General features: G+C 48.9%; 3 protein-coding genes across 7 annotated transcripts; 2 read left to right on the top strand and 1 right to left on the bottom strand.

Moving 5' to 3' along the window:
• The first annotated feature begins 643 nt into the window (after positions 1 to 643).
• On the top strand, positions 644 to 4701 carry ttc8 (tetratricopeptide repeat domain 8). Of its 2 annotated transcripts, XM_053844874.1 has the most exons (15): positions 644 to 843; positions 1080 to 1103; positions 1179 to 1299; positions 1371 to 1434; positions 1519 to 1678; positions 1755 to 1844; positions 1917 to 1961; positions 2024 to 2109; positions 2169 to 2256; positions 2316 to 2426; positions 2492 to 2631; positions 2720 to 2894; positions 2985 to 3107; positions 4098 to 4181; positions 4249 to 4701. In XM_053844874.1, exons 1-15 carry the CDS (start codon positions 730 to 732, stop codon positions 4363 to 4365), a joined length of 1542 nt encoding a protein of 513 aa, XP_053700849.1. In that variant the 5' UTR covers positions 644 to 729; the 3' UTR covers positions 4366 to 4701. The 2 variants fall into 2 exon arrangements, with proteins under 2 accessions (XP_053700849.1, XP_053700851.1); XM_053844876.1 differs by lacking the exon at positions 1080 to 1103.
• On the bottom strand, positions 4412 to 9096 carry LOC128747197 (CD209 antigen-like protein A). Of its 4 annotated transcripts, XR_008412651.1 has the most exons (8): positions 8509 to 9096; positions 8363 to 8449; positions 8023 to 8286; positions 7574 to 7737; positions 7212 to 7348; positions 6672 to 7117; positions 5743 to 5815; positions 5608 to 5679 (listed from the first exon to the last, which is right to left on the bottom strand). XR_008412651.1 is itself a non-coding variant. In XM_053844878.1 (6 exons), exons 1-6 carry the CDS (start codon positions 6738 to 6740, stop codon positions 4539 to 4541), a joined length of 834 nt encoding a protein of 277 aa, XP_053700853.1. In that variant the 5' UTR covers positions 6741 to 6925; the 3' UTR covers positions 4412 to 4538. The 4 variants fall into 4 exon arrangements, 2 of the variants coding, with proteins under 2 accessions (XP_053700853.1, XP_053700852.1); XR_008412650.1 differs by lacking the exon at positions 5608 to 5679 and having other exon boundaries at positions 5743 to 5859; XM_053844878.1 differs by lacking the exons at positions 7212 to 7348; positions 7574 to 7737; positions 8023 to 8286; positions 8363 to 8449; positions 8509 to 9096 and adding exons at positions 4412 to 4689; positions 4844 to 4968; positions 5185 to 5348 and having other exon boundaries at positions 5428 to 5679; positions 6672 to 6925.
• Positions 9097 to 9333: 237 nt separating this feature from the next.
• Positions 9334 to 16395, top strand: LOC128747195 (serine/threonine-protein kinase Nek9). The gene is made up of 23 exons (XM_053844873.1): positions 9334 to 9743; positions 10434 to 10611; positions 10673 to 10728; positions 10791 to 10861; positions 11113 to 11218; positions 11283 to 11414; positions 11480 to 11590; positions 11655 to 11719; positions 11775 to 11825; positions 11894 to 12086; positions 12153 to 12297; positions 12453 to 12653; positions 12791 to 12837; positions 12907 to 13068; positions 13186 to 13294; positions 13362 to 13523; positions 13585 to 13752; positions 13819 to 13878; positions 13948 to 14135; positions 14604 to 14762; positions 14820 to 14897; positions 14955 to 15008; positions 15759 to 16395. The coding sequence occupies exons 1-23, from the start codon at positions 9558 to 9560 to the stop codon at positions 15924 to 15926; spliced, it is 2850 nt and encodes a 949-aa protein (XP_053700848.1). The 5' UTR covers positions 9334 to 9557; the 3' UTR covers positions 15927 to 16395.
• Positions 16396 to 16462: the final 67 nt, after the last annotated feature.

Here is a 16462-nt window from a genome sequence, read left to right as displayed (position 1 = left end):
AAAGATGGAGCTGCACTGTTATTCCGTAAGCCACGCCCACGCGAGTGTCGTCACGGATAAACGTCCAATCAGATCGCGTGTAGCTACTAGAGACGCACGCGGCGGCGCTCCATCCCAGCTTGGTCAAGATGTCTATCGCTTCTCCACTCGAGTCCCGCTCGTCTCTTTGACCTCCACATGACCCACTTACTGTTCCGTATTGTAACTACGACTCAATTTAAAAAAGAATACTCAACAATGAACTATCTAGTCCTAAACATAGCGCCTCATTTTTACGCTCCCTTTCTGTCTCCTTGTTTTCATTTAAACATGTCAAATGTGATGGACAGAGTCCTCTCCTTTCTAACTTGTGTCAAAAGTAAATATGCAATTGACAAAATACAACTGAAAGTCGTCGTGTATCACAATTACTTTTTGAACGTAACGAAAATTTATCAACAATTCGACGTTCTTTAAAATTTTCACCGGAAACATCGTATGTTTTGATGTGTACTGTGTGAAAAGTCGCGTTATTATAAGTAGTAGCTGTAGCCTTAGCAGCTACACACGTTTCAACAGTCGAATAGCGTACACACCTTCAAGAATGTGGCTTTAACTCCACATTTCTTCCGTCCAGGTTGATTCTTCGACGGAACTCCTCCCCGCTGACGTTGCCTGGCAACCACAGAAGCTCCGTCGCAAGCTGATCCCGGCTAATCTGTTAGCCGTGTCTCCTCCTCGGTGGGAGAAATGGAGGTGTCAATGGACCCGCTGTTTGTGGCGTGGAGTTATTTCCGAAGGCGAAAGCTCCAACAGTGTTCGGACATTTGCTCTAAAATATTACAAGACAGCCCGTATGACCAGGTAGCGGGCTGAAGTGTTGCTATCTGTTAGCTTAGCTGACGTGTAATCCTTCAGTCTCAGGTTGTTTGTGCTTTAACATTTGTGTTTGCTCCTGCTAGCCATCTATGTTTCACACCTGACATTTATTACGGTCCATTTCTAGTCATTCTTCTCTGCACAGTTTCATCTCCTTCTTCTCATCCGTGCTTCTGTACTTTTATTTTTCTCCGCACTACTTCATTGCATGCGTCTGACAGGAATCCTCAGTGACTGTGTCTGAGGTAACCGTGCCTCCTGTCCTACTTTCTCCTGCCATTAAATCTGATTTCAGGACCTTAATGTTTGGTGTTTTGCAGGCTGCGTGGAGCCTAAAGACTCGAGCGCTGACGGAGATGGTGTATATTGACGAAATTGAAATGGACCAAGAAGGGATTGCTGAGATGATGCTGGATGAGAGCGCGATTGCTCAGGTTGCACGTACGTATCCGTGAGTTATTAAAATGCATCCACACACATTTACTTACTTCTTGTCCTGATCCGTCTTTTAGGTCCAGGCACCTCACTCAGGCTTCCTGGAACAAGCCAAGGTGCCGGGCCGACCCCTGCTGTCAGGTACTCTGTGATATTTATATCAATATTTATTGAAGTATTTGCATCGATTCATGTGAAATCAGGGTCCTGAATATGATATTTCAGGCCTATGACGCAGTCGGGGCGTCCCATCACTGGATTTGTGAGACCCAGCACTCAGTCTGGTCGCCCCGGGACAATGGAGCAGGCCATCAAGACCCCCCGTACTGCGAGTACAGCCCGACCCATCACGAGTGCGTCTGGCAGATTCGTCCGCTTGGGAACGGTGAGCTTTTCAAACAGTGGTTGTTTTAAATCCATCATCAAAGTATAACAAGTAAACTTTGCTCCGGCTACCTCAGGCGTCCATGTTGACCAACCCAGAAGGCCCATTCATCAACTTATCAAGACTAAACTTGGCCAAATATTCCACGAAACCCGCCATGTCCAGGGTGAGTTTGACATTTCAAAAGCAACCAAAACGTTTTCTTTTCCACAATTGTAATGACGTTCTCCCCACTCAGACACTGTTTGAGTACATCTTCCACCATGAAAACGATGTGAGAAACGTAAGTAAGCAGCTGTGCATGTTATGTTTCACCACCATGACATGAATTTCAATTTGTTTTAGGCTTTACAGTTGGCGGCTCAAGCCACGGAGCATGCTCAGTTCAAAGATTGGTGGTGGAAAGTGCAGCTTGGGAAATGCTATTACAGGTGAGGGTCATGAGTAGCGATGACGTCTTTCATTCCTGACCGACTCAATCTCTCTTCAGGCTCGGTTTATATCGAGAAGCTGAGAAACAATTTAGGTCGGCGCTGAATCAGCTGGAGGTCGTCGATACCTACTGCTACCTGGCAAAAGTAAGCTGATGCACAGCGTTGGACTTTCATGGCGATAACATGGCGCTGCTTCCTCTCAGGTGTATCGGCGCCTGGACCAGCCGATTATCGCACTCAACCTCTTCAAGCAAGGCCTGGACCATTTTCCTGGGGAGGTGACCCTTTTGACAGGGATCGCGAGAATACATGAGGTATTTTTTAATGGTTTCCTCACGGCGTTTGAAGAGCACAGCAACCTTCTCTAACATTCCTACAGGAGATGAACAACATGGTGTCAGCCACCGAGTACTACAAGGAAGTCCTGAAGCAGGACAACACTCACGTGGAGGCCATCGCCTGTATCGGCAGCAATCACTTCTACACGGATCAGCCGGAAATCGCACTGCGCTTCTACAGGTCAGAAAAGCAGCAGAACGCTTAGGCAAAGAGGAGACATCTACAGAGCAGAAGGGGTGGCTGATGGGGACGACTTGCTCTGTGGCAGACGGCTTCTTCAGATGGGGGTGTATAACTGCCAGCTGTACAACAACCTGGGCCTGTGCTGCTTCTACGCTCAGCAGTACGACATGACGCTGTCCTCCTTTGAGAGAGCACTGGCGTTGGTCTCCAGTGACGATGAGCAGGCCGACGTCTGGTACAACATTGGGCACGTGGCGGTGGTGAGTCTGCTCTCGCTTTCACAGTCTTTCATTTAACTCTCAGGTGTTGGTGAAGCGTGTACATAAAATAAATGTTCTTCCTCTATAAAGGGTATCGGTGAAGTGACCTTGGCCTACCAGTGTTTCAAACTGGCCTTGGCGTTCAACAACGACCACGCAGAAGCCTACAACAACCTGGCGGTTCTGGAGCTGCGCAAAGGTCGAGTGGAGCAGGTGAATGTTGAGTCACAGAAGGGACTGATTTGGAAATGGGAGGGAGAAAGTAAGGAACAGATGCTCTCCAGCTCCGCAGCGTTTGACAGCTGACGCCGGCGTGTGACAGCTGTGGAGAGTGTGGTGGACTTTGGTTCACCATCGTAGTTTTAAATATGTTTTTAATCCAGGGAACCTTTGACAATGACACTGGTCGACTCTGAGTCTCTGGATCCCTGTTTATTTTATTAGATGGAGTGGTCCTCATAGGTTCTCTGACGCGGTCGTCTGCCTTGGTTCACATCAACATGTGCAGGTTTCTTGCTGTGCTGGCGCCTCGACCAAACACCCTGGTGAAAATAGTTGGATATTGGACGGAGCTCCGTTCCGGTGTTGGCGGCGGCGTCCTCTCCAACGTCCCTATTAGGGTTCAGTGATCGTGGACACACTCTCACAGGCAGCGCTAATGCTACGACCCGGCATCAGTTAGGGACCATCAACAAATTCTAAAGCGTAAAGTATTAGTGAAATCTTCAGTAGGGCAATGAAAAACAACCATTTTAGGAGAGAGAATAGTGAAAAGGTTTTTCATCACACAAGACAAAGGACTGACCGTTTAATGATTTGGAGAATAGAATGTGACTAAATGATCACTTATTCACGTTATTTCTAATATTTCTTCAATAGCATCTAGGAACTGTGTCCAGACTGGTCTGTAGTTCAAGACCGTTCTCATTGTGCTACTGTCTTAGAATAAAGCCCTGAGTCCTCACACTGCCATGAATCCGACAAGAGGTCCATCTAGTTTTGGGCTCCGTGAACCAGACCCCTCTAAACATGTGGCCTTGAGATACAGTATTATTCCAGTGTACTAGTGCCCACAGCCTGGGCACCTTGTGAGCAATCCTTTCAAGATAGCGATCAGATCAGAGGTGTCGCCTCCAGCACGACTGCAGCTAAAGGGAATAAAGCTTTCGCATATGCTAAGCTAACTGTCATGTTGTGTTTCAGTCCAAAGCGTTCCTCCAGACGGCCGCGTCTCTCTCCCCACACATGTATGAGCCGCACTACAATCTCTCCATCCTCTCGGAAAAGGTAGCGCGCTTGAGTGAACCGCAGAAAAGATTTGACTCTTAAATCAATCTTCTTCCTCCACGTCCAGATGGGAGACCTGCAGAGCAGCTACATCTCAGCGCTCAAGTCAGAAGACGCTTTCCCAGAACACGCCAACACCCAGCAGCTGCTCAAGCAGCTACGAGAACACTTCGCCATGTTGTAGAGTGTGAGGGAGCGGGGTATTGTGTGTTAGCACTACGGTATATCCGAGGAAGCTAGAATCTAGAGCAGGTGTAAAAGTTGTATTTATTGCTGTATCTTTTGATACGTTTGTATTTTTGTAGATCAAAATGAGCTTCCATAAAGAAGGACAAAATGTTTGACAGCATATATATGTCAACTCAATGTGGGGAGCTTTTCACAGATCCAGTTCCTGGGTTGTGTGCATCGGCAATCGTTCCAGCTTTTGAAGGGGTTTTCTCTGATCACATTTATTTCTACACAGTTCTCCTGGTTGAGGTTGTTGGGCTCGCCGTCATTCCAGAACCTGCCAACCGAAAATCTCAATTTTATTGCCTAAAATTTCTAATCATGTTATTGAAATAATATGATAATCATAATGTGCTATCACATTTGTATTTTCACACTATTATGTGTCATTTTAGCCCGATAAAACATGCTGGTGTTGGGTCAGTCTTTACCCTTCCACCAGCCGGGTTCTGTCGGGCCACCTCCATATGCCCTCCTCTTCCATGTCATCCAGTCCAATCCAGATTCCAAGCCGCACCCGTGATCGTGAGGGATATATCACTTCATTTAGTTCCAGCTGAGACCATCAGAAATATAGGTGAGATGTCACATGTATGTAGAAGAAGAAATGAGTTTCTCTGCAGGGTGTTCTTCCTGGAGAGACTCAAAGTGGAGCCTCTACTCCTTCAGGACAACCCAAGTGAGGTGGCTAGTGAGGGGAGGAGAGGCCAGTCTGAGCCTCGCAACCTTCAACTCACCTCTGAGGAGCAGAAGCAACGACCACGGAAATCACCTGTTTCTCTCTGCTGTCCACGACGACCAGGGTGGCACCGTTGTGCTGGCAGTAGTTCCGCGCCTCCCCCCACGGTTTGACAGGGGTGTCACTCAAGAAGGAGAAAAAGAAGCAGGAAGATCTGATGTAGTGCCATCCTGGCTGGCAATGTCTGCATCCTTCCTCTGTCGACCACAACAACAACAACAAGAGCGTGAGGTTCTCGCCTAGAAGCCGTGGTTGTGGGTGAGCGAGTTTCATTACTGAGCAGCGGCAAGTGAGCCTCCAACCCTATTACTTCTGTTTCAGCCAGGTCTGCACGCAGTTGGTAGTCCTTGATCCTCTTGGTCAGGTGCTCGTGCTCCCAGTTTTTCATCCGCTTCTGGTTGCCCATGGCCTGCAGTTGTTGCTTGGCTTTGTCTCTTTGCTGGATCTGAGCCCTGTAGGAGCTCTTCATTTTGCCAATCTCGTTCTTGATGTCCTGCACCGTCCGTGGCGCGTTGCTGAGTTGAGCGTCTGGAGGGATGCGATCTCGATTGATTGATGGAGGTCAAAGGTCACTTGCACAGCTGTACTCACAATAGACCCCCAGGCCGATATCTACAGCCAGCAGAACGCTGGCCAACACTGCCAGGGCAATGACCAGCACTTTCTGGTGGTACAAGATGGAGGTGGGTCTCAACATCGACATGGACACTTGAGAGAACAGAAATCAATCAAAAACATCAGTACTACGTCGGTACGTGCGCGAAATTCCACTGGCAAATACATTTTTTTTACCCACCTCAGCACTGTTTCTCACCATAGCAACCAAAGGTTTAAATATTACGGTTCACTTTCATTGTTTTGCTTGGTGATTCGAACTGTATTATTTTGCTTGAGATTGAGTTTGAGGAGTCAGATGGCTGACGGCGAGGGCAGCAGGTGAAGCCAAATACTGCTTTGAAGTTTTGAAGGTGGTTACATTGGTGTCCAAGCCTTAGAGCCGTTCTCACTTCTATTGAAGTGAGTCCGATTTTTTTTTTGCTGAAATTGAAGGTGTGTGTTGCTCATCCGTGTTGGCATCCGACTCGGCATAGTGCTTAGATCACTCGAGAGGAAGTGGTTTTTAGTCAGTCAGTTACTCAGTCAACAGGAAGCCAGACAGACTCACAATACATTGGAGTCTCAAAAATGCTAAGTGAGATTGACTCAAAGCTGTTTAAGGCAATTTGACTCCTGGAGATCAATGCTCTGGTTATTCAACGTAAGTGAATTGTACTGCAGGAGTCAGTAAACTTTTTAACTTTGCCAATATCCATTACCCATCTCCTTCTTCTTTTTATATATATATATATATCAAACTTCATAATAACAGCTATAATAATCCATAGTTTTATAAAGAAATCGGGGCAACTCTTGAACCACGGTCTCTCTGTGTACAAAATGAATCCGTGAGAAGACGGTACTAACAACACAACCATGTCCCCTATTGGCACCAGTCAAGCGATTTCTCGGCGTAAAGGTACCTTTCTGTTTCCCCTGGTTGACACCGGGACAGTCCTCGTCGGCCGCCTCATTGCACACCAGCTTGTCATACGAGGTGTCCAGACGCCCGACTTCCTTGGCCTCCATTTTTAACCAACACTGTCGGATGAGTCTAAGCGCATTCGCTCGGACTTTACGCAACATCACAAACACAAAAACCAAACAGCGAGTTAAATATTAACAACCGGCGAAGAGATTTTCAGGTCAACATTGAATCTCTGGCGATGAGGAACAACAGTGTGGCTCAGAAGGTTTTTATTCTTTAAGTCTTCAGGGTTGACGCGGCTCCATCTCGCAGATCCAGTGGAGCAGCTGCTGCTGGCAGTCGGCGGTGTACCATGTTTTGGTGGTGTCGGCGAAGTAAAAAAGAGCCACACAGTTTCCACCGTGTGTGCTGTGTTTCACCGGCTCGCCGCTTCTCCAGTAGCTTGAAATGAGAGATAAGATATGTGGGTTTTCTATGTTGTTCTGTCCAGTTGACGTCTGACCCGAGGGTCGTGTGTGGCACTTGAATGCCTTACATCGTCTCCGCCTCCGTGACATTGTTGACCCAGACCCATGTCCCTTCTGTCACTTGGTCTGTGAGGCCGATCCATGAGCCGCGGTCCCTCCAGGAAATACCAGGTATGAATTTTGGCATGTTGTTGCTTATAAGTTGCTGTAGAAGAACAACAGAGATGTCATTTTTTTGGACTCACTGCCAAACAATAAATGGCAGTGATGACAATCTAGGGAGTTGGATCCATAGCAGTCCCTCAAAAATCATGTGGACTGGCTCAGGAACAGACTGCAGATTTGGAGACAGGTACGTAGGTCTATACATGAAGAATCCAGGTGGTTTTTTGAAAGAGGGGTAAACCCTTTAAAAGGACTTAGTACCCACCTGCTCCGCCAAGTTATCGACCACAAGCAGGCTTCCTCCTCGACTGACGCAGTCTGCCCGGCTGTCTGGCCAGTTCTTGGGCTGGTTGTCGGAGGAGACAGAAAGGTAATAGCAGTTGGAGTTCAGGTAGGTCCATCCGAGCTGGCACCGGCTGCAGCTCTCCTCTGTCAGGAGGAGGATGGAAGGATTGGTGTCAGTTGCTGCTCACCCCTTAACTTGGAAGGGAGAAGTATTGCGGTCCGTAAGGGAAGACAATCTATTTTTCATTGAATCCCACTCCTCGGTGGAGCCAATCCCACTGGACAACTTGGAAATACCAACTCCAACAGACTGGATATGTCTGGCACTTTGACCCAACCATTCCAGTGCCAGACCACGGAGAACCACCATCCAAAACCAAACTGCTGTTTTGAAACTGTGGTGAGCAAAACAGGAAGTGGCTCTTTTACCTAAATTTTTTTGCTGAGCCAGCAGATTTGCCTTCTTGTTGTGAAACTCCTCGATCTGCTTCTGCAGAGCGTCGCCTTGGATGTTCAGCTGCTTCAGCTGCAGTGAGAGTTCCATGAGGAGCTTCTCCTCCGCCGCGATGGCGACCTCGGCTCCCAGTCTCTCTTGGACGATGGCGCTCTGGTTGCGGAGAAAGTTGAGTTCGATGACGAGGGGAGTGACGGCCGAGTCAGTTATGAGCTGGTTCGTCCTGTCGGCCTTGGCACCTATGGAGACACAGGGTTAGTTTCTCGGCTTCCACCCTGATAATTCAGCCCTTAACATGAGAGTAAAAGAACTCACAGAAAACGCCGATGACAACAGCAGCTAGAAGCAGGGCAACGTTCAACAGGCCCAAACTGAGGAGGAGAAGCCGTCGGTTCTGGGGATCTGCAAACAGACTCACTTTCAAGGCTCAAACATCCGTCTAGAAGTGTTGCTGATGCTACCTTGCTGGAACCTGGAGGATCCCCAGGTCCGTGTCGTGCATTCCTCATAAACCTTTTGGTCAAACGACATTTCCCCGTCGGCTTCTGGCCGCTGCTGTTGGTCCTCCATTATCCTGCTGCTTATTGATCCGCAATGTAACCACAGATAAGAGTGCGTGGGGCGTGTGTGTGACTGTGTCTTTAAAGGTGTCCCAGCTTTTTAGAAGTCTCACATGTGATTCCTCAGTCAAACAAAAAAGTCTTTGTCAGCAACATTCTTCATCACCTGTGTGAGAAAATACCTCCTGAAAAACCACAGCTTCGCATTGAAGGCCCTTTTCCAGCCTTTTGAAGCGTTCAAACAACACCAAATAAATAACATAGCATGGAGAGAACATGCAAAACTCAGAGGGAAATTGTTATTATCAGTGTATATATTCGTGTAGCAATCATGTATTCTATTAGAATAAATACATATCACTATAATAAAAGCGTATGTTAAGTCAAAACACGAATTGATCTCATTGCGACATGAAAGAATACTTGAAAATGAAAAATATGAAACGTCGGAAGTCGATTTTGAGATTTCAGTTTGACAGCTAACACCGGAAACTAACCTTTCGTGCCTTAAAATAAAAAAAAATGATTTAAAGGTTTTTTTTAATAATCGGCATCACTTGTTGATTCGTGGTGTTTTTGCTCCGTTTTCGTCAATCCTAAACACTTTCACTGGCAACGGATATGAATATTTACTACTTCCATAATAAGGTGACGCAGCGCAAGTACGGCGCTGCCGCTTTTATTTTGAAAGTTTCAAAAGTTCGCTAGTATTCATTTTTTATCGCGTTACGCTTGACAGAAGTAAAAGTAACCTGCATGTCGCTCGGTCGGTTTTCGGGGTGTTTCGGGGAACTTGGCGGGTTGAGGGCTCTGCTGGAACGTTGAGCCTTCGCCTGTGGAGCTTGTTGAGCTGTCATGGTGGACCTGTGCGGGGTGTAGCCGCGCTCTTCGGGGGAGAGTCGTCTGTCTCTGGGCCTGCTCTTGTGTCCCGTCCTCCTCCGTCGGTCGACATGTCGCTGGCCGACTACGAGAGACACTTCGACTCGTTGAACTCGGACCTGGGCAGCGGGTCTGTGGTCAGCGATCGGACCGGCTCCGGGTCTTTTAATGGCGCGGAAGAGAAGCTGCACTACATTCCGATCCGGATCCTCGGACGCGGGTCGTTCGGTGAGGCGACCCTGTACAGGAGAACGGAGGTGAACTTTTGCAACTTTATGACGCTGTTTGTAGAAAAGCATGCGAAGCCGAAACTTCAAACTTAGTACGTAGAAGTCAAATCAAGTGAAATAAGATGAGGAAAAAAGTGTCGCATGTTGTTGAGGAAAATGTCATTACATTGTAACTATCAAACAATATTCAGGAAAATGTCATTACATTGTAACTATCAAACAATATTCAGGAAAATGTCATTACATTCTAACTATCAAACAATATTCAGGAAACTGTCTCTGAAATCTAGAAAATATGAAAGTAGTCATGCATAACTATTACAGATTTGTTATTGTTGTCGTGTGTTCTTGAGGTCCATCATCCAAAGATGTACTACGACGCGACTGGTCGCTGCCTCATATGGTTTTACAGACTCATGAGGCCTATTTTGAAGTGTATTTTTTTGGATCTGAAGTGTATTTTTTGGAAAAACGAAGACAAAGCAAAAGTATGGAAAATAATTACATTTTAAAGTCGTTTTTTTTTAACTAAATGCAAATAAATAAATCTAATATTATCTGTAAGGGGCTCCTTAAAGTAAAATCTTAGTGGGGAACAAAATCTCAAATGCAATTCTTACAACAAAAGCTGACGGTAAATCTCTCTTTCTGACGTTTTCTTTGTGTAATGTGGGGTGTTGGCGACCACTAATGCAAGTGCATCATGGATATCACCAGGACAACTCTCTGGTGGTGTGGAAGGAGGTGGACCTGAACTCCTTGTCGGATCGCGAGCGCCGCGACGTGATGAATGAGATCAGCATCCTGTCCATCCTGGAGCACAACAACATCATCGCGTACTTCAACCACTTCATGGACAAGAACACTCTGCTCATCGAGCTGGAGTACTGCAACGGTGAGACGACAGGAGGTCACGGTCGGGTCACCTCTTTCTTACCATGCTCTTTTGGTCGCAGGAGGAAATCTGTACGATAAAATCATTGTGCAGAAGGGGGAGCTGTTCAGCCAGGAGGTAGGCTCCACCTGCTCTTCTCTTGTCTTTCCTGGAGGCCGTAAGACGTTCTGTGTTGTCAGGTCGTTGTTTGGTACCTGTACCAGATTGCTTCGGCTGTGGCTCACATTCATAAGGCGGGAATTTTGCACAGGTGAGTTCTTCTTTGTGTCTGTGCGGTGTGAAACACCTGGACCTCAATGTTCTCAGCGGTAAAACTAGCCACTCTTGCACCTCGACGGCTTCAAAACAGCAGCTCCACAACTGTCTCCGCATCATCTTGAGTCCAAACACAGTGGTGTTTACTCTGACTGGAGCCTTAATGGCTCACACCTTCTCTACACCGCTGCCGCCGACGCAGCGGCGCCGCTCCAGTCCCTGACTGACTGGTGCTTGTTTCTGCAGAGACATCAAAACTCTCAACATCTTCCTGACCAAAACCGACCTCATCAAGCTGGGTGACTACGGGCTCGCCAAGAAACTGGGCTCGGAGTTTTCAATGGCTGAGACTGTGAGTGGCTTTTCTTTTTTTTTCTGGGAATAAGATGACCACAGTTTCGCTCTGTCCGATCCAGTGTGTGGGAACCCCGTACTACATGTCCCCGGAGTTGTGCCAGGGGTCCAAGTACAACTACAAATCGGACATTTGGGCGATGGGCTGCGTGCTCTACGAAGTCATGACTCTCACCAAGACTTTTGATGCCACGGTATGAGTTAAGATGAAGCCGGTGGCTGGTAGCCAGGTGTGGGGCTAACAGCTCTGTCCCGACAGAACCCCCTAAATCTGTGCGTGAAGATAGTCCAGGGCAACTGGAGCATGGACATTAACTCGCAGGCGTATTCTGCTGAGCTGATCGAGCTTGTGTACGGATGTCTCAAGCAGGTGAGCTTCCACTCATTTACGTCGTCGTGCGACCCTGAAGAAACATCCATGTTTCCTGTTTCAGGATCCTGAGAAAAGGCCCACAGCGCAGCAGATCCTGGATCAGAAGATCCTCTCCAGCAACAGACAGTGAGTTAAAAACCGGTTCAATTCTCTGGTGATCCGACTGAAATGTCTCTTCCAGGCAGCTGGAGGAGCGAGTGGCGCTGCTCAACTCAGCCATGAAGAAACCCAAGTAAGTTTCTGGCCGTGGCTTCCGTCTTGTCGTGAGCGGAGGGTGACGGAGCTTCCCATGTGTGGCAGGCTGAACACGGTGACGGAAACGCCGGTGGCTGTGGTGACCACTCGCTCCAGAGAGGTGTACTGTTGGGGTGCGGGGAAGTACACTCCTCAGAAGCTGGACTCCTTTAAAGGGGGCACCAGCGCTCAGCAGGTGTGTGCGGGAACCAATCATTTCGCCGTGGTGACGGTGGAGAAGGAGCTGTATACCTGGGCGGTGAGTGTAGGTGGGCCACTCCATGTGGACTGGAAACATCTGTACCTGACACAGCTGTGCCTGCAGAACTCCCAAAGTGGAGCCAAGATGGTGGGGCAGCTGGGGCACGGAGACCAGTCGTCGTGCCGACAGCCCAAGAAGGTGGCGGCGCTGCAGGGGAAGGCCATCCGACAGGTTGCTTGCGGGTCGGACTTCACTGCCTGTGTCACAGGTGTGTCTCACAATGGCATTTCCTCATTTATGCTTTAATATTTAAAGGCAGTTCTGAGCCATAAAACTTGTGTTGACCACCTCCAAGTCCAGTCTGTGATAACAGTAGGCAACAAGGCTGTTTGCTAAAAAGTTCTGACCTGTTCCGGTCCACAGACGAGGACCAGATGTACATGTTCGGCTCGGACTACTACGGCTGCATCGGCGTGGAGAACGACACGGGCGGCGAGGTCCTGGAGCCGGTGCTGCTGGTGTTCTTCGAGGAGCGCCCCGTCCGGCAGGTGTCCTGCGGAGACAACCACGTGGTGGTTCTGACCCAGAGCGGGGACGTCTACTCATGGGGCTGTGGAGAGTACGGTACGTACCTCTCCGGCTATAGGGACTGAAAGAAGTCCTCCCTGAAATCTCCTTGAAGGATAGAGACTTGGACTTGACTCTCGACTAGATAGAAGCAGTTGTCCTCAGTTTTTGTTGTTGACCTCCTCATCTTGCAGGGCGTCTGGGTCAGGAAAGCGAGGACGACACTTCTTCTCCGATGAAGGTCAGACTTCTGCGCCTCGACGTAGCGCTTTGAATGTGAGAAAGGCCTCTCATCCCTTTGCCTCTGAAGGTCGAGCTGCCGAAGGGCGCCAGCATCTTCTCGGTGTCGTGCGGCAGCGACGGGACCTTCTTCATCACTGATACGGGGAAGGTTTTGGCCTGTGGGAACAATGAATTCAACAAGCTGGGACTGGACCAGGGGATCTCCGGGCTCAAGAACCATCCAGGAGAGGTACTGTGTTCCGCTTAGAAGCTCATAGGTTTGATGGACCTGCAGGTCAAAGCTGGTCCTAGTAAGTTGGATGGTCTCATGCTTCCATGATTCAAGTGTCTTTCACTGCTACCCCAGGGCTACCAGGTCACTCCCTACATGACCACGCCCTCTTTGGTCAAGCAGCTATCCCGGTTCCAGATCCAAGCCATATCAGCGGGAAAGGCCCACACAGCGGCCATCGACGGTACGTGTGAGTCGCCGTCGGATGTCAACCGTGCGTTTGGGATCTAAGTGTCTTCATGCCGCAACAGGGCGAGGTCGACTGATCACCTTCGGGTGCAACAAGTACGGACAGCTGGGCGTCAAAGATTTCAAGAAACACCTGGGAGTTCAAGTCCTTGTGGGTCCGTTTGGTGGAAAGACTGTGACCAAAGTGTCGTGCGGAGATGGGTTCACGATCGCAGCCACTGAAGGTGAGTTCAGGATGATATTGGCTGCTCTTTTTAAAATGTTCTCAACGCTCTACAATTCCAGACAACCAGATCTTTGCCTGGGGAAACGCCGGGAACGGGCGACTGGGAATGCCGGCGGATAAAGGCTTTGGGTCTGAGGTCTGCCCGGCCATGCCCAGACCTATTTTTGGATCCCTCCACCATGTCCCGGACCTCTCCTGCAGTGGCTGGCACACCATCATCATCATGGGTGAGTCTCCAGCTAAAACACCACTGAACAAAAGAAAATCTCAACTTTCTCTGGTGGTATTCACAGAAAAGGTCCTCAACTCCAAAACCATCCGCTCCAACAGCAGCGGACTCTCCATCGGAAGTGGTAAGTCCTCCGCTTTGGTCCCTCAAGCAGGAAGTGGGGTGAGGTTGTCGGTAATGTGTGTGACTGCAGGAGTGGAGCAGGAGGGATCCACGTCCTCGGTGGATTTAGATATGGACCGGAACGCTGAAACGGAGTGCCGTGATCGAGGACTCGGCGGGACAGTGGAGGCGGACCCCGAGGAATTATACATGGAGAGGCCGATGATGTCAGTGGGGAACCAGACCGGGGACAGCTCCTGCCCTCTCTGGCTGAGGAAGGTCAGTCCTGTGATTGTGTTGTTTGTAGTGGGGAGAGTTTGGGTGACCTGGAAGTGGAGATGAGTTTCTGGGGGGTGGGGACTTCCTGGTCGACCAGTGGGTTTGAGACAAGGAGGCCACCAAAAGCAGGAGCTCCTGAATGTCATCAGAAAACTAAGATCCACTTGCAACTGTTAGAAGTGACTGAGCCAAGGGATGGATATAATGGTGGAAACAGCCAAAATAAAGGAACAATTGAGTGAAATTTGTAACAAAACACTGAAGGAAATATTGACAGTGAAAGAAAAGTGCAAAACCACGACCCATCCTGGTGGTGTTCCAGGAAGAAAAGCAAGGTTCTCAGAGTGAAGTATGTGAAAGATGTGACCCACGAGGTAGACTTGAGATCCATGGTCACCGACCTCCTGGTGTTGTGAGAAAATAGATGGAGGAATTTGGAATAGACTGTTTTCTCTGTTGGTCCGACAGGAACTTGAGGACGCCGAGTACATTCCGATGCCGGAGGATTCCCAGAAGTCCCTGCCGAGTCCGCTGTCCTCCTACTCCGAGAGAGTGACTCGTCCCTACAACGAGCTGAAGGAGCTGACGGCGGCGGCGGCAGTGGTTGGCAGCCAGAAAGACCAGGAGGTTGGTCAGCGGCACCTTAGCGTAGGAACCGCTCTGAAGTGACCCGTGTGTTCACAGACAATGAGGATGAGCGGCGACAGGATCAATGGAGTGCAAGAGGGCTCATGTTGTGGCGCGTGCCCGGAGGTCATACAGGTGAGACAAATGTAAACAGCTCTCCAGTGGTTTTGTAACAAAGCTTTCTTCCGGCAGCTCCGAGAGGTGGTGGCACAACAAGAGAAGAGGATTCAGTTGCTCGAGAAACAGGTGAGACGTCATCTTCTCCTGCAGCTCCCACCGAGGGAGTCATGTTAGCTGTGGCTGTGAGATGGATCTGTAGTTTTGTTGTTTCTGCCTGGTACAAAGCATCGCAACAGGCCTCTGATATCAGTAAAAGCCACTCTCATTGGTGGTATCCTCACCTGACTGAAGAATCCCACAGACCTGAATGAGTCCACGTGAATTGTAGAGGAGATTTTTGGAGAGGAAGTGAGTCAGGTTGACAAGCGAGTCCCACTCATGGAGGTGATGGGTCTGTATGACTCAAATAGCTGGATGTAGCAATTGAACCTACATGGCCGTTGCTACACAGGAAGTAGGATTGACTCAATAAATTATTAAACATGAGTCCCTGCCGCGGCAAGTGAGTCAGATTGATGGACCCTTTGGCTTGAGTGAGTCCCTATGACTTGTTCGGGAGCAAACAAATCCAGCTCAGTGAGTCACTCAGTCATATACATTTGTCAGGGAATCAATGAAGTGAATGAGTTTCAAGATTCTGGCAGGAAGTGAGTCAGACTCATGCAGCCACCATGTATGAGTGACTCCATGACTCCACCCTTCTTCCTGTTGCACAAAGCAGACTGGAGTCTTAATGAAACAGATGTAAACAGGAAGTGCTGTCTGCACCAAAGCAGCTTGATGCTAGTAAGTTGTAACTTCCTGAGTTGGTTCAGTCAGTTCATCCGCCGCACTAGGAAGGCATCCCTCATGAGTGTGCTCTACTGCCCCCTACAGGTCAGCGAGCAGAAGAAAGAGAACGAGCGGCTCTGGGCTGCGGTCATGCGACATCAAGAACCAGGATGCGACCGGAATGGAAACCAGCTGCACACGTCGGTGGACGCCGCCGTGAGAGGACCCATGTTCCCTGGCAAAGGAGGCCGACCAGCAGGAGGCAGCGTCTGACCCGCACCCCCTCCCTGATCACAGTGTCACCCCACAATCTGGACGCTGTGTCGGGGGCGCACAAGCTCCGTCACTCCGACTCCCAATGTGAACTTTTATTTAACAGTCAAATATACGACTTCACGGATTTGCTCTTTCATGCGCGACGGCTGAAACTACTGATGCGTTTGGACACTTGGTTCTCTGTCCAATGAAGCTATTTTTGTGACACACACTTGAACACCTTTTGTTTTCCTCCCTCAAGTGCCTTTCTCTGTGGTGTTTCTTCCCTGCTCTTTTTCTTAAAAGCAAAGCTGCGTGGCGTTCAAGTGCTACTATCCACGTGTGACGTTTCAGTATGTGAGATGAGCTCGCTGCCCTGGTCAGCCGCTTGAAACCAAAGAGAGTGGGATTTTTGATCGCGTCGGTGTGCAGATGCTGCGATGTCAAGACTTATGTAAAAGCCATAGACAATAAATGTTTACCTGTTGTACACATCTAGTGTGTGTTTTTGGCCCAGCTCATCCCTCACACCTATCTGTGCCTGTGTTCACAAT

The sequence above is a fragment of the Synchiropus splendidus genome, chromosome 16 (genome assembly GCF_027744825.2).
Source record: "Synchiropus splendidus isolate RoL2022-P1 chromosome 16, RoL_Sspl_1.0, whole genome shotgun sequence".
In the NCBI taxonomy this organism is placed as follows: Eukaryota; Metazoa; Chordata; class Actinopteri; order Syngnathiformes; family Callionymidae; genus Synchiropus; species Synchiropus splendidus.
This window is presented reverse-complemented; position numbering and strand designations above follow the sequence as displayed.